At 37.8% G+C, this 17,415-nt stretch overlaps 1 protein-coding gene across 1 annotated transcript in view; it reads left to right on the forward strand.

The window, feature by feature from the left end:
- The window catches only part of TMEFF2 (transmembrane protein with EGF like and two follistatin like domains 2), a 226,765-nt gene extending 216,064 nt beyond the window's left edge, over positions 1 to 10,701 (forward strand). Inside the window, exons 8-10 of the mRNA XM_035007499.1 lie at positions 4,835 to 4,958; positions 6,749 to 6,907; positions 10,311 to 10,701. Of these exons, the coding sequence (XP_034863390.1) occupies positions 4,835 to 4,958; positions 6,749 to 6,907; positions 10,311 to 10,407 (380 nt within the window). The 3' untranslated portion in view covers positions 10,408 to 10,701. The remainder of the gene's footprint in view (positions 1 to 4,834; positions 4,959 to 6,748; positions 6,908 to 10,310) is intronic.
- The last annotated feature ends 6,714 nt before the right edge of the window (positions 10,702 to 17,415 follow it).

The following is a 17,415-nucleotide window of genomic DNA, read 5'->3' on the forward strand; positions in this document are numbered from 1 at the left end:
CATAATAAAATAAAATTTTAAAAAAAGAAGTATTCAATCCCCAAAAAAACCAAAAACTCGAGTCTCTCCCGTTGCCTCTCTTTTGCCTTCAAAATTAAGCATTACTGTAAATTCTGTGTTTACTATTTCCTTGTTTTTCTTTGCAATTTTACTAAATATATGTGTTCCCAAACAAAAAATAAAATAAAATAAAAAAAGAAATTGAATTTAATCCACAAACATATTGTTCCCACAAAGGAAGATAATGCATAAAAGAGTTCACTTTATGCTAGAATGTCCGAACTATAGACATTGTAAATATTTAAGATATCGTATGCCCTTTGATAAAGTAAAATGTCCCCATAATTAAACCAAAGTGATTTCCTTTATTTACTATACCTAAATAATGTTCCTACTTGTTTAATTCTTTTTCCCAGCATATCAAGAATAATATTGTACAATAAATATCAGTATATATTTATTGGTAATTTATTTTAAGTAAACATTAGCAGTAGAAATAAATATTACTTTTAGAGTTCAAAGAACCTAGAGATCTGAAATAATCAAATCTCCTACACAGTAACACTCTACAGAATCTCAGCAGTAGTAAGAAGGCTTCTTTTTACCACCAGAAATTCACTACTTCAGTATACTACTCACTCACTTACTGAACAGCTTTAGTTGCTTAAAAATGTGCAGTAGAAATCTGGCTCTCTAAAACATCTACTGAATCCTTCATGTTACCTCTAGTTCAGGATCTTTCCAACTTAACTCTGAAATTCTTACACAGAAGCGAATCAGTGGCACAGGGATCTGTAGATATTCCAAAGAAAGGCCTGATTAAAGCAAAGTAGTGCTATCTCCAGAGAAATATCATCTGACCAGCCCCCACAAGGCCTCCCAGACTACAGTGCACCATGGGCCAGGCCCGGCCGGTCCTCTAGCTTGTAAGTGCAGAAGTTTGATCTTACAAAATGCCAGAACTGAGTGGGCTGGAGAAAGCTGACTTATGCCAAAAAAAAAAAAAAAAAAAAAAAAAAAACCACAGTAAGTCAGAACTAATCAATTCAACTCATATGTAATATATAACTGTCAAATGGATAAGAAATCCAGGTGATACTGTAGGCTACAAAGAAATCAAATTATTTTAAGACTGCTCAGACAACAGACCATCAGAACAAGGGAAATGGGTTGACTGAGTGAATAGTTAGCAGCATCAGACGCTAATAGTTTTGTGCATCCATTTCTGCACCTGGGACTCTAGGTTCGCAAGTTCGGGTTGGCTTCTCGGGGCAACACCACCCTGGAGACCACTTGAATAGAGAACACGACTTTCAGAAGCTTCTTTCACCAAGCTCTAACCCTTGCCCCAGGAAACATTCTTTCTTTGGGTACATGGATAGTTTTAGGCAAGTTTTACACTGTCATATTTCTGCTTCAATCCATAATGTGTTGCTTGGTAGATTAATTATCTGAACAACATCTTATTTACAGCTTTTGGGGAAGAAAAAGGCAGGGATAATGCTAAACACACACGTACACACACTCTGGGCTATATTGACTTAAGTCTCTGAACCGCCATGCCTGGCTCTGCCCCTTTTCTACCCACTTCCCTTACTTGAGTTATGATAAGTTAAAACCTTGCCAGTCTTCATTCCCTCTGTCTCTTGCCTCCCTCCCCCATCTCTTTCCCTGAACGCGCCAGGATAGAAACAATACATATAGCTGTGCTTTAGAGCGACCCACTTCTATAGCTCTTGACTAGAGCATTGACTAGCAATGGGCATGCAACCCTGTTAGCTCTGCTGCAATTAACTCAGATTATACCAGAAATGGTTTCTTAAAAAGGTCAGGATCCCTTTCAGCATAAATCATTCGTGAACATTTAGTAGGAAACTAGTTGAAGACTTTACACAAAAACATGGAGAGTTTCTACCATTGTCACTATCTCTTTTAGCAGAAAGAACACAACCCTTACATTAAACCTCTTTCAGTGGAGGACAGAGAAATGGATGTCTAAATCATCAGGCACTGTAGGAAACATATGGACTTCCAAAGTATCATTTTTAGTTGATTTTAAATCTTTTAAGTGCTTCAGGATTGCTTGAATACCTAGGCATAAACATCAGGGTCACGAATACCGTCGTCCATACACAAACTTGGTTGGAATATTAGATTTTCTGTGTCTCTATTCTTCTTAATATACTCAAATCTCGTTTCTAAAATATGTCTATTGCATTACTAGAAGTGGTTATATATTCAGGTTTTCAATCAACTGGTTTACTTGATTGGATTGACTATAAATTTGTTGACATATATTGATGATTCCTCATTTTCTTGCTCAGGGATCATTTCTTCTATTCATTTATTTTCAATCTCTCTAACTTTCTTATCTGACAGTATCCTACGAGCAGCATAACAGAGCACTCCAAGCTCATAAGGAATGGTGTAAACTAATTAGCAGATTTTATGATGGAAACTCTTCTCCTCACACGTGATCATCCTGTCTGGATAATGAACCTTGTGGAAATATCTGGTTCCTACTACACTAAGGCCGCAGCCTCACTCAAACAAGCTCTTACTTTGCCCTTGGACTTCGGTTCATAATTATGAATATGGTACAAATCCAAAAATAAAAACAGTATGGGGCGAGGGATGGAGTTAAAAATAAAATAGCCTAAAAATGGATTTTGAGTTAAGAAAATTCTTGATCTTCTTTTGCAACTGACAAAAAGAAAAATAGTCCTAATAAGATGTGTTTGAAAAATACCATGCCTGAAATCACAATGCATAACTGAAGGAGAGGGAAGTTACAGAAAATTCTCCTGCATGCAGGTGTGAGGAAGCACTGAAGGGTTACTAACAAACACTAACTAGAAGTGTTGAATTGCTTGTTATGGGGAGAAGATCCAGGAATAAGAGTGAAAATCAGTGCTGGTCCGTTACATCAGCAGTGGGCTGGCAAACCCCACTGGGAAAGTCGCCTTTAAACAGCAGGTGCATGGTTTGACCACTCTAGCTTCTAGCCTCCTGGCTGCGGCAACAAATGAGCCTAGTCTTCACCACAGATTCAGGAATGACCACAAGCCATCTCAAGCTGCATCAAAATAGCATCCTCGCCCTGCTTCTGTTTTGGTCACATATTCCCATATTGAAAAATTCACCCAACATTATTTATTTCAGTTTTTGTGTGTTTGCTCATTACAGCTGTAATTTGTTACTAAAAACACCATGACATAAAATTCTAAAGTACCTTGGAAGAATGGGGGAAACCAAAAGAGAAAATTTTGTATATTTTTAGTCTTTTCCATGGAAGTGGTTCATTCATTTTAACGACAGTCATCAAAGTAGGAATATAATACAAACAAAATATCACCTAAATAGGTAAAGAGACACAAATATAGGACAAATGAATGATTTAAATGCCATCTCCAGTCTCTCTAGCATACTTATGATAAATCCTTGATTAATTTGAGCTGTGATTTGAAATATTACCCATCATACAAATGTGCATAAATATTCCTACACAGGAAAACACTTAACATATTTAACAATATACTTCAAACTTAAAAGTTCTGCAGATGACTAACTAGATCTTAAAATTATAGATATTTTACAGCTCTGCTTAAACATAAATAATGCATTTGTCTGATTCACCCATATTAAAGGTATTTTTTCTCCTGATGAATATATGCATCATCCATGACTGCCAGTACCAAACTATAAGGACGCACTGTAATAAAAGCTATGCCTGTATGTGAAATAATAGGAAATAATTTATTTCATAAAAATAGTAGTTCATTTTTAATCTTCTATTACCGCTGCTTCCATTACTTCTCTTGCTGTGGATTGAAGAGCATCTCAGATTGAAGTCAAGACAATTATATTTTTCATGTGTTTAGGCAAGAATTTTAAAGTTTGTCAAGTCAGGTCACGGATTATGGAAAAGACTCAAAAAAAGCAAACTTGATATTATAAGATGACCATAATCAAGACTATTTAGAGATAGCATTACAAATATGAAGCAAATGTATTTGAGCTGAAGGTCGGAAAACATATTTTAATATCTTTGTAGAAACATAAGAAAACAAAACTTGTTAATGACAGAGGAAAGGGTTCACTTTAGAACACAAATTTTTTCTTTATTGTAAGTTTAGCTTTCACATCACATTGTTAACATAGGCCAGCTATTATGCATTGGAATACACTTAGAGAATTCAATATGTACTGTGTTAGTATCTCCATAAATGATTCTGAAATAACGTTTGCTCTTTCAATAGCTTTATTTTGGCAATAAGAAAATGTACGGTGCTAGTAGAATTCCCCTTCACAGTAAATGAAAAAAGCCTGAAAGAATATGTTTGTTGCAATTTGCATTTAGTTTTGGAAAACATCTGTTTAACAACTGAACACAGCTATATTTTAACTTTTAAGCTACCACACTGAGAAAGTATCAAGGTATTGCAGCCATTCACTCTTAGGGACATTATGCTGGGCTTTGAAATTCAAAAAATAAGATAGTTCTTCTTGAATTATTTTATGATCAATGTACGGTCTCTACCCAAGGAAAATTAAAGCTGTCTGACTACTTATAGAAACATCACTGCCTATTAAATATGGAAAAAATTGCATAAAAGCATGAAAAGCACTGGGTAATTTTGCAGTTTCATCTCTAAACACACTTGTGAAGATGTCTGTCTTTCAATTCTTCTTCTTTCTTCTGAAGCATGGCCTTTTAGTTCTTGCCCTTTTAAATATCTTTGCCTACCATAGCTTTGCTTCTTAATGTACTGGTTGATCTTACTGGGCTGAGAAACTATTTACAAGGGGTGCCTGTTTTTATCTGTATTCACAGAGAATGCTAACAAGTTAGAAGAAAGTGCAAGAGAACACTACATACCTTGCCCAGAACATTACAATGGTTTCTGCATGCATGGGAAGTGTGAACATTCTATCAATATGCAGGAGCCATCTTGCAGGTAATGTTTTCACTCTTTAATTTTTAAAATGTATAAAGTAAACACAGAGAACTAAATTCTGGATGTTTGCAAAGAATTGCATGGCATTCTGCCTGACTGGGTGATCAGCAGCAAAACTTTTCACTGACTCTCCTACACACACACACACACACAGACACCCACTAGAAAACCATGAAATGTGTGTGCCTTACATACCTGAGTACTATGTAACATATCATTATGTATACTCTTCTGGTAGAATTTCAAATTGTACTTTGGGCATTACAAGCTTCTTAAAGACTCAGCTTCCTCTGTTTTATTCATTGCTCTTTCCCATGGACATAGAATAGCTCTTGGCACATAACAGGAGGTCAATAAATATTTCTGAAATGAATGGATGAGGACTTAGGGTATATAAGATAACGTCGTTGCTTTGGGGAGGTCATCTTTTCCAAAGTCCTTCAGGTGTCCAATCAATTTTATCAATCTTGGTTTTGCTAGGCACCTACTCATTGCTGTGGGTCGGCTACCCACAAGCCTTGTACAGTGCGATTATTAGCTGTACCTCCACAGATTCTAACTCAGTTGAGACACAAAGAAATTGCTTGTCTGGACTTAGTTAATAAATATAAATATCTGCTGAATATTCATGAATAGAACATAATTACTGAGATGGTAAAAATACGGTAAACCCAAGGTGGAAAAACAAATGTATTTTTATTAAAGGAATCTACAAGTGGCATATGATGAAATAGGTTGTGTATTGTTACACAGCGAAAGGAGTTTCTCTCTCTTCTCCTCCTCCTCCTCCTCACTCTTTCTTCTCTCTCTACGCTCAAGAACTGTCTTCCTTTTATATCTTCCTTAATTGAATACAGTAGCACCTTCCAGTGAAGCCAGGTACAGTCAACATAACTGGGAGGCTGGTCCTGCTGCCCTGTCATCCTTAGCAGGGTCCCCATTATTAAACCCTTCAAGGCAAAGAGGAAAGACCCCAGAATGGAGAAATTCCAAGTGAAGCACTAAAATAATTGCACAAAGCCAATGACAAGTTGACCCTTGTTGGTATTATTATGTGAACAGTTTCTTCATTTCATTGTCAAATGCTAATTTTAACACGCAGATGGTCTCCTGATGCTTTCTGATGAGGCTTGAGTGAGTGAGAAGCAGCGTTCATTCTCAGATGAATAGCGCATGGGTTTATTTTGCAGAACTCTGTTGCTTACACCATAATTGGTTTTTTTTTTCTACTGAAATTTAGCTCTCTAACATAAGTAGACAACTTTAGGATCGACAAATTAAAGAAATCACTTATTGTATCCTTGGTCTAAACATTTTTCAACATTTATTCTCACAGTAGCCAGGGAATGCTTTATCCAAAAGTAAATAAATAAATAGCCCCAATTTACACCCATATCCTCAGAAACAAACCTTTTCTCAAGTAATCATGTCGACTTAGGTCGATTAAAGGACAAGTTAAATAAAATGTGAAACTCATCTGAAAAAAAATATGGAAAGAATAGTATTTCTGGACAGCCACTGCTTCTCTATATCATCATCACAAACTACGTACCAACCCTCCTGTCACAAAATCTTATTATAAGTATAAAAGAAAACCTTATACCTTTGAAACCAAAAACACAAGGAAATCTCATTGAAAGGATACAGTCGAAAGCCACATCTACAAAGCAGCATTTCTTTAAAGAGGGAAATAAACAGCCCCGATTTCACAGTGAAGATAACTGTGTATGGGCCGACTATAAAAATGAGTCCAGCAGCTACAGGTAACTGGACACTATCCTTCCTTCCAGGTGTGATGCTGGTTATACTGGACAACACTGTGAAAAAAAGGACTACAGTGTGCTGTACGTTGTTCCCGGCCCTGTACGATTTCAGTATGTCTTAATCGCAGCTGTGATTGGGACCATTCAAATTGCTGTCATCTGTGTGGTGGTTCTCTGCATCACAAGGTCAGTAATGTGCTCGATGGCCACCCAGATAAGGGAATCTGGTGTTCCTCCTTGCCTTACTTAGGTTACTCTACGTAGGAGTCCCTTTGTGGACTCGGCAGCCATCCATTCTCAGGAGTCCTGTTTCCTCATCATAACAGCATGTGAATAGCATCGATTTTCATGCTGGAGTGCTACCAAGTATTTTCCTTATTTTTGCCTTTTGATGAGGATTATTTATTTTTGAGGCAAAGATCTGTTTTTCTCTACTATGTGATGCCAATCTTTGTTTAAATATGCTTTTCTCTTTTAGCTATGGAAAGTCAGTTTTCGTTCAAACTACTAACAGACTATTTAGATGACAGTGTTGTCTTATTTACCCAGATCAGTATGCCAAAAGAGGTGAGAAGAGATTGTACACAAGGCCTAGAATAGTGTTCAAGGATAGCTTTCATTTATGGTACTTATTTCCAATTATAACGCTGATATAATCATTTTTAACATATTTGATGTAAACAACAGGTGCATTTTTACGTTAAGTTAAAATAGCTTTTAAACACAAAATTCGAAGAAAATAGCTACAATAAAAAAGATTATGTTGCAGTACATGAAAACCTTTGATATATGGAAACATGCAGCAAATATGACAACAAGCGTTTATACCAAAACCCCAGAACAATCAAATGGTAATTGTTTCTGGAGACTAAGATTGAAAGGGATCCAGAGACCTCATCCAGTTTCAATAGGAGAGAAAATCATGGTTAATTAGTGATGTCTGACACTGTGCTTGGAGTAAAGGGGTAAGGCCAGGTATTTACTTGCTTAACTTCATCAGTGTGTAAATTCATGGCAACCAAATCCGTATTATTTATGCCCTGTCTAACCGGAAATACTATTGAAGACGCTTCTTTCTGACCTGATTTCACACTCCTTGAGAAAAAGTTCCAAGAAAGTTTTTTAAGTTTTTTGCCAAATTCACAAGACATTTAAACTTTCGTTCATTTGTACAGCTCTACAGTAAATCAGAATGTTTCCCCCAAAATTATTTTTCTAAAGACAAGAAAATAAAAGAAAGTACCATATCCTTAGAGAATAAAGGCCACAATACGTCTCCGTAGCTGTGCTGCCCTATCTTCTTTGAGGACAAGTGTGGCATTTGCTCTTGAAAAAGACAAAATATGGTTCATAAATCCTTGCCGGGCCTAAAAGCTTAAGGGAAGATCATCGACTGGAGCTTTGTGCTGCTCAAAGCCAAGCTGAGCTCATCAACTAGACTCTCACGTTTAGATGCCAAGTGAGTCAATGGATTATACTAAAATAGATTCTGGGGAACATAAAGATAACTCAAGAAACCAAAAATACTGAGTATAAAGGAAAGATAGAAAAGAATCTAAAACACAAGAAGCGGTGCCATATTACTCTAAGGGTCTCAAGTCTTCCGATATGTACACCATGTCAGCACATGAAAAACCAGATTCCCATTCAATAGATCTAATCTCATTACAATTGGATTTGTACTTTGTACTTCATGTACTGACAAAAATGCAAAACTTTCAATACTTTAGCAGATGTTCTCAAGTTTGTTATTAATCACAGTTCTGTTCCCATATGTTATAAGAATAGCTGGAATATGTAGGGTTCTTATTTCACCAAGCATTGTGTATATGTTATGTGTGTGTGTATATCATACATGTGTGTACACACACATATACATTTGATAACATACGAAGAAGGAACAGTGATCCCCATTTTCAAAATAGGAATCCTGAGGTATGAGAAGTTAGCCAATTGCTAAGCGTACACAGCGGAGCAATAAGAGCAGCTGTGGAGTCCAGGCTGCCTGGTGTCAGATCCTGTGCACTTACACCCTGCTCATACTGCCCCTCGGCTAGTCATAACGTCGTGTGTTCCGACGCTCAAGACAACCTAAAATGAGCTCCAAATTAGAAGGAAGACATTTTTTCAAGGCATATGGCCATTTTCATTTTCCATGTTAAAACAAAACAACATCTAGTCTCCATTTACTTTTGAGGAAGAGTACATGAGCTAAATTAGCATTTTTGTAATGCATTTCATAAAGCTGTCTTAGGATGTCCAAGTCTTCCAAAGTCTTTCCAGGAGTCACACTAGTCAAAAAGCCACACTCTTCCCAGTGTGGATTCATTCTACTCACTTGAGAATGTTCTACTCAAAAACCAGATTTTCCACCTAGGTCATCTGCCCCTCCCCTAACCCTCCCCTTTTCTGACCACCTTGACCACACTTGTCTGTCAAGACCTATTCCAACATATGCCGTTGCTAAAAGATTGACAAATTGCACCAAGCAGAGGTCCTTTCATTCTCTTTAATTTTCTTTTAATTTCTCCATCCCCTGGTCTCTCTTCTTTTCTCTCTCTTCCCCTCCTCCCAATTTCTTTTTTTCTAATTGCTTCCCCTTGTTTTTATTATTTTAGTCAAACATCTGCCCTCCTTCTAAATACAGCATGTGTCATAAAAATATAGACATCTAGAGACATGCTCTGGAATGAAAAGAGTTGCCCTGTTGAGAAGATGGATTTTCAATCTTTTTGTCTCCAGCTCCCACTTGCTGGGAATGTGACTTTCGGCTCCATGTTCATTTTGACTGATCTACCACACCTCTGTAAAAAATATATATATATATTATATATATTTATTTATTCATATATGAACATATATATGAATATATAATCTCTGAAAGCCATCTTATTGTAATAAGATTTTATATGAACTTTATATTGTTCTTATTTGCATCATCAAAGCATTTGTTTATTTTAAGAGAAAAGACACCAGACCAGAGCTTTTCAGATAATTTGACTCAATTTAGCTTTTATAGAAGCAAAATAGTTGGCACCAATTTATGTCTCCAGCTTATGGTACTAATTTATAAAAATAATATCAGGCTGAACCAAAACAATATCCCTTTTCATTACATATCAGATATTAAGAGTTGGCTCATTCACTGGTTGGATAGGATTTAAACTTGTAGCAGTGAAATGTCAATATAACATTCATCCTGAGGACATTTAAAATATAAAATTGTTGAAGACATTTAAAGTGAGATTAGATGAGCTCACAACTTGCTTGACTGCCTTGTGCTGAGTCATTCTTCTGCCTTCCTGAGTAAGCGGTTGAGGACCAGGTAAATGTATTCCTCTTCACCTTCTGCCTCTGCTCTTCAGCGCTCCCCAACAGACGCTTAAAGACAACGGCAAGGAGAAGCGCAAAAAAAAAAAAAAAAAAAAAAAAAAACCTTCCAAAATAATCCCAGCTTCTACTAATAATAAATTCTTTTGTCTGAAATATTTTAACAATTGGCTTAATCGACAACTTCACTCTGTAATTGTAGGACCAAACTTCAGGTAACAGCACTGGACTAAGATTTGTAAACTTTCCAACCTTCTAGGAAATGCCCCAGAAGCAACAGAATTCACAGACAGAAGCAAAATACAGGGCACTACAGTTCAGACAACACAACAAGAGCATCCACGAGGTTAATCTAAAGGGAGCATGCTGCACAGTGGCCGGACTTCTGAGAGCTGGGACTACACAATACAGTATTATAGACAAAAGAATAAGACAAGAGATCTACACATGTTGCCTTGCATTTGTGGTAATCTACACCAATGAAAACATGTACTACAGCTATATTTGATTATGTATGGATATATTTGAAATAGTATACATTGTCTTGATGTTTTTTCTGTAATGTAAATAAACTATTTATATCACACAATATAGTTTTTTCTTTCCCATGTATTTGTTATATATAATAAATACTCAGTGATGAGAAAAAATTGGCATTCTTAAATTTGCGGTATCTCATAACTGTAAATATAATCAAGCTGGTACAATCTGCAGGTACCGGTAGTTCATCTTTCCCCACATCTTGAGACAGAGCATTAGTTTATACAGGACTCGGTGGCTAGGTTTTGAGTGATTCCAAGATCAAGGGAAATGATGGTTATTGGAAAAGAGAAAAAATAACTTACTTTATATCGAGTGAGGATAAAATATTTCAGATCTTTGAATCATCTCTATTTCATCAACTTTCTTCCCTGGTCTTCCATTTTCATCCCCAGAGCTGAAAAATCCCTGGCATATAAATTAAATCAAAGAAGAAGGGGAGGGAAAGTGTTCTATAACTCATAAAAGAGAGGGAAAGAAGATATTGGTTTTTATTTGGAAAGCATCTGAGAATCTCGCTGTTAAGTGCATTTACCTGAAGGGTCGGGAACAAGTTACATATCAGGAATACGCAGAGCACAAAACCTGTTCCATTTACGTGAGTGGAATTAAGAACTTGCAGAAAAATTTATTAACATCATTAAAAGTGAAACACCACAATCATAGATTCTCAGAAGCACCTTGCTACATTTATGGCATAGAGTTCTTTAAAAAGAAGTTGGAATCACCACCAAATTCCTTCTGAATAGCTTTATGGCAAATGCTGACCCATTATTTGAAGTGGGACTGTGGTGATGATGATAGTTCATAAAAAAACAGAAAAATACACTGTAAGCATATTTAAATGCTGAGATAAGAAAGCAAACTAATCCCATAGCACCTAAAAGAATTTAGTGGGAAGTTGATAGGAATTCTTGAGCATATAAATAGGTATGATCACTTTGGAAAGAAATAAAATATGAAAATTCTCAAAGAATATGAGGTAAATAACAAATCAAATAATTGCCTTATTCTCGCTTAGTTCTCCCCAGCTTTTCGTGGCTAATATAGTAAATCTAGAGCTTTCTTTGCCTCCTTTAAATGACCTCCACATGGACTAAAAGGAACGACACTCCTGTGTTAAAAAAAAAAAAAAAAAAGACAAATATCAAATCAACACATTCTGGATATAAAATATTCAGTGAAAATAGGCTTCCTGAAGTGATATTTATGATATTTATTAAAACATTCAAAAATGGTGACAATCGAAATAAGATTTAGGATGCTGAAACACTTGGTTTTCTAGGTTAGTCGGCACTCTGGAAAGTGTGAATCTATGGGCATAATCATCACGCAAGTGGTTCCGTAAACCGGTCTTATGCTACTTGTACAAAACACACTCCATTTGAACTTGCACATGGAACTTTAGTTTGATTAACAAGTGCAGAGATACACTAGCAGTGACCGTAGTCAATGGCAAACCCTTCCACCTAAAGGAAGAGCAACAACGTAACACTATAGAGCTTAGTAGAGTTTAAAAGAAATAGGGGCACCTGGGTGGCTCAGTCTGTTAAGCATCTGCCTTCGGCTCAGGTCATGATCCCAGGGTCCTGGGATCGAGCCCCGCATCGGGCTCCCTGCTCGGCGGGAAGCCTGCTTCTCCCTCTCCCACTCCCCCTGCTTGTGTTCCCTCTCTCGCTGTCTCTCTCTCTGTCAAATTAATAAATAAAATCTTTAAAAAAAAAAAAAAGAAAGAAAGAAACAGCAATTCCACCAACCTTTGCCTGTAAAGAGTATGAAATGACTTGCTTTGCTAAATATTGGCATGCTATTTTGCAGGATTTTTTATCAAAGAATCACAAACCTAAGTGTTGGAAAAGTCCATGGGTTAATAATACAGTGCATTCTTATTCACCTCCATGCTCACCTACCCCATAAAGGAAGTCCTTTTAAAAGATACATAGTGAGTCGGAAGTGAGCATATACTATGTGCCAAGCACCATTCAAAGTCTTAGGGAAATACAAGTAAAACGGGATCTTTACTCTAAAGGAACTCAATCTAGTCCTGACAGATAATCATCCAACCTCTACTTGCATATTTCTTATAGTTTGGAATTTCATTCTTGGTTACTTCTAATCTTGAGACATTATTCTTTGTCTCAGATTGAGTTGAAATTTACTTCTCTGTGATTTCTACCCATGGCTCTTGTTTTTCCTTTCTGGAGCAAAGGAATAATGACTTATATATTTAAAAATATTAGAACACATATGATTTTTCCACTCACCCGGCAGCCCTTTTGCAAGTACTTTCTTCTCCAGGTGAAATATCCTTAATGTTCTCACCTGATCTTCACGTGATACAGTTTCCACTCTCCCCTAGCATCTGCATCAGCCTTCCTTGGACAAATTCTACTTTGTCTACACATTTCTTTAAGTGTAGAGCTCAGAATTGCACAGTTGTGGTCTCACCAGAAGAGAATATAGTTGAACTGGTAAAAAATCAAATTTAACTGAAAGCCACGATCTCTAAATTCAAGTTCCTACTCCCATCACAAATTTGTTGTGGAACCATGAGCAAGTCATTTCACATCACCAGTCCACCAGTCTTATTTTCCTTATCATTTCTATCTCCATAGGTCCAAGATTCTATATATTCAGAAACCAGACACTACCCTTTCATTGTTGCTACCCAAGACCACATTAACTATTTTTGCTGCTTGTTCTCAACTTAAATTTAAAACTTTTTAAATAAACTGCTATTAAGCCATGTCATTCACCCATTCATTCATTATACATTTATTTTGCATTATACATGTACCGAGGGCCACCAATTAGCAGCACCATACCAAGCTATGAGAATACAAAGATAAATAAGACAAAATCCCTGCCTGATAGGAGCTCACTGTCAGATTGTCCTGGTTCCTTGCATCAAAAATCTCACATCCCTGGCGGGAGACAGAGAGGTAAATGAACCATTACAAAGAATGTCACAAAGGCAATGTGAATGGTCAGTTCAGAGTGCTTGGCGACCCTGCAGGAGGAATCTCAAGGCCAGGTAGATGTGCCTCTTCACAGTGAGATACACTGGATGACTTCCTCATTCTCTATACAAATTCTGACTTCTTGCTTCTGAGATTTTATCCACTTCTCATTGCTCTCTTTATACCTTTCTTTTCTCCACAATACCCAGAGCAAATACCAGCTTATCAGTGAAGCCTCCATGATCCCATTGGCAGTCTTCCCAATTCTGTTACAGCACTTTCCATGTTGTTCCTTAATTGTCTACACAAGGCTGTCTTTTCCTTAGCCTGGGAGCAACAAGAAAGCAGAAAATTAGCACCTTGCCAATTGTTTCCATTTGTTCAACTATCATGTACTGGGTGCCTACACCATGCCAGACATTATTCTAGGTGCTGTTATATAGCGCTGAAGTAGGTAACAGATCTCTGCTCTCAAGCTTACACTCTAGCAAAGGAGAGAGAGGAGAGGATTAACTAAACAATAGAGAAAAACAACAACAAAGCTATAAAGTTATAAGTTCTATTCAAAGAACTAAAGATAGAACGAGGTGATTCGGGATGGCTGGGTGGGGAGTGGGGATTGGATCCCTCCAAGGAGAATGTAGTACTTAAAACTTGGCCTCAGAAGCAAGACAGAAATGCGTCCCAGTCTAAGTTCCACTTCACTAACTACTCAACCTCTGGCAAGCTGCCTAATTTCAGTAGGCATCATATTCAAAACGGAGACAAAGACGTCTTCCCATACTCAATATCGTTACTGTGAGAAGTAGACAAGATGATTCATGTCACACTTAGAACAATGACATGCACAAAGTATATTTTCGATATCTGGAATTTTTTTCAGGGATATAATAAATACTTGTTGTACAAGGAATTAGGAAGAAGAAACCGTATTTCACCAGTTCAATGAAACGTAAAGGGAATCATATGGCTAGAGTTAGGAGGCATCAAGCTTTCACACTTACTCAAAGGATTGTCTCTTATGGAGACAAGAAAGCTGGTTCTGGAAAAATGAGGCAATACAGAGTTAAGAAACAATACAGCTCCTCTAATTTTTTTTTCAAATGGGTTCACTGGCATCATGTCTGAACAAGAAAAGGGATCATTCTTTCATTTTAAAAGAGGTCTAGCCTGATAAAACACGTACTGTTAAACCTCTTGTGTGTGTGTTTCCAGGCACAGGATGAGTAAGTCAATATTGCAGTGACTTCGCAGGGCTGAATTCTTTACTTTCATGAATCCTTGAGGAGACGTCAGTGCAGACTATCAAAATATGACAGAGATTATCTCAGAGTCATATTAGACTCTCTGCTAATGTTTATCTTCAGATGCTACCTCCCTTCTCCAACGTCACGCAGCACCTGTTCCTCAAGTAGAGTAGACATCTCGTATAATTAATCATCTGGCTATCAATAACAAAAACCTTTTCATTTAATTAATTGCTATTTTTATATGAGCATTCACATGATATGAAGGATGAAGGATTATATAAAGTAAGGGTATTGGTTTATAACTAACACATGAACATACAAATGAATATGTGCAGTCAGCATCCGGAAGGTATGGGCGATGTGCAGCCCAGCTGGTCATATTCAGGCCTCCTTCCAGCCTCGTTCTGGATGAAAATCTACTTTATAATTCCACCTACTCAGAATGTGACCTTCATTGATATCTATCTCCAGTAATACTACATGAGTTATTTTAAATCAGGTTTTTAATTTACTTCTACCTTTTTAATTATTTTTCATGATTTCTCTTGCATCAGATAAAGAGTGAAGGAAATGACACCTTCCTTTATTTTCCAAACCAAATTCAGTTCAGCACAAGAAGCTAACTCAGAGTTAATGAGAAGTCCAAAATCAGGTGTTACGCGGGAGAGAGGACAGAAACAAGAACTGGTCCTCTGTTCCTAGGACTTCCATTGCCATCATGAGCCTGCCACTCTTCCTGATCCACAGGAGGCTTGGCCACAGTGATCTCCGGGGGCAGCTGATCTCCAGACCCACACAGTGAAGCCATTCTGCGGGGCATTTTGAGAGGGCTCTATGCCCCTCCTCTCTATGAGGGTCACCACTTGCTGGGCTTTCTCCCCTTCTCCGTATCTTAACCACCTTTTTCCTTCACTTCACGAAGGCTGCATCCTCTGTTACCGCCCTTCCCTGCCGCAATCTGGCTTAATTCTCCTCCATGGAGCAAAGGGTTGAAAACACAGGCCTTTTTAGGAGTCCAGCTATGAAAACAAAGCACAGAATACTGTCTCAAGTTGTCACCACAGTACACCAAATTACAAATACATGTATTACATAAATCACATTTAACTAAAATTAGAAAACACAGATAAGCCAGAAATGCCAAATAATCCACCGAGAGATAAACATCACGGTGTTTGCGTATCCTTTCTGATAATTTCTGTGAATATATGTTAAGGTTTTTATAAGACACTAAAATAGTTTTTAATAAACGGAATCCTTACTAAAGGATGAGCTACAAAGTTTCACAGTCATGTACGCATAATTTATCAAACTATACACATATACAGTGTGGTTCCTGTGGAAGGTTTAACCCTTCCCCGTCATGAATCAGTGAGGCCCTCAGAGTTCAGCGGAGGATCTCAAAGTATCCCTCCTTTGCATCTTTCTCTTTGTCTCCCCAGACCACTAATTTCCACCCCCTCCCCTGCGACTTGCTAGGGGCCCTTCTACTCTCAGCGCTCCTAGCGCCCTGGCAAGGGACTCTCAGCCTGGCGCCCGGCCGCTGTCCAGTGTGAGCCCACGAAGGATGGCGGCCAGATCAACAGTGTCTCCTTAATTGTCCCTCTGCCTAATTGGCATGTGCCTAAATCCAGAGATGCCTAAACAGCCCTACCCTCTGTTCACCATGTTTCTCTTTGCAGCCCGAGAAGCCTCTGTCTGAGCCCCTGGCCAGGTCATCATCACGTGCCCACAGCGTCCCTGTGTCCCCACTGTCATTCCCCAACAATTCGCACTTCAGTCATACTCGGCTCATGATGGTGCAAACCTCTGAGCTGGGTCCTTCCCCAAACTGGGACTCTCCTTCCCTGCCTTGATCGCTAAGAGTAAGAAGCCATTCATTGGCATTAATTGAGGCATTCAATTTCTTTCAGAACCAGGAGTTAGTTTAAGTAGTGTAATGTTAAATGACAATAGCAATGACTAAGCTAAGAAATGTGCTTATTTTTACTTTTATTTACTCAAAAATGTATTACGTGACTCTTCAGAATACTTGAACCAACTTTCAAACTTGGACACAATATAAAACAGTATGACTAACTAAAAATACCGTAAGACTGTTGTATTACTTCCATAATGCATAAATAGCAGCCCGTAGTCACCTGAGCTGAAGTTAGCTACTGTAAAAGGACAGAGAACTTCACTCAATGAACTGGTCCAGGAAAGACAGTCTATTCTTCTAACAAGTTCTGTTACATGTCACTTCAAGGAGTCTCTTTACAAAACAAAGTTGAAAACACTGTGGTCACTGTGGTCCTTACTACTTACCCGACAAAATAACTCTTAGCTAGCTGTGATTTCCCACCTGTTCATATCCATAAGCTCTGGACCACTGGCATGTCAAGCAAGACACCCTCAGAATGCACACTGACAATATGAGGGGTGGGGGGAGAAGAAAGCGAATGAGAAAGAGCTAAGAGAGGAGCCAAGGGCCCCAGAAGGTGAGAGGAATGGAGACAGCAAATAATTGGATTGGGAGGAGAGGGGTGGTTATGGGAAGAGGAATTTAAAGTTGGTTCGTTCAAATAGTCTTTGAAGAAGAAGCACGAGTACAGCCCCTAAGCAGGGTTGCACG

Source organism: Mirounga leonina, unplaced genomic scaffold (genome assembly GCF_011800145.1).
Source record: "Mirounga leonina isolate KUSES-001 unplaced genomic scaffold, KU_Mleo_1.0 Mir_151, whole genome shotgun sequence".
NCBI classification, from domain to species: Eukaryota; Metazoa; Chordata; class Mammalia; order Carnivora; family Phocidae; genus Mirounga; species Mirounga leonina.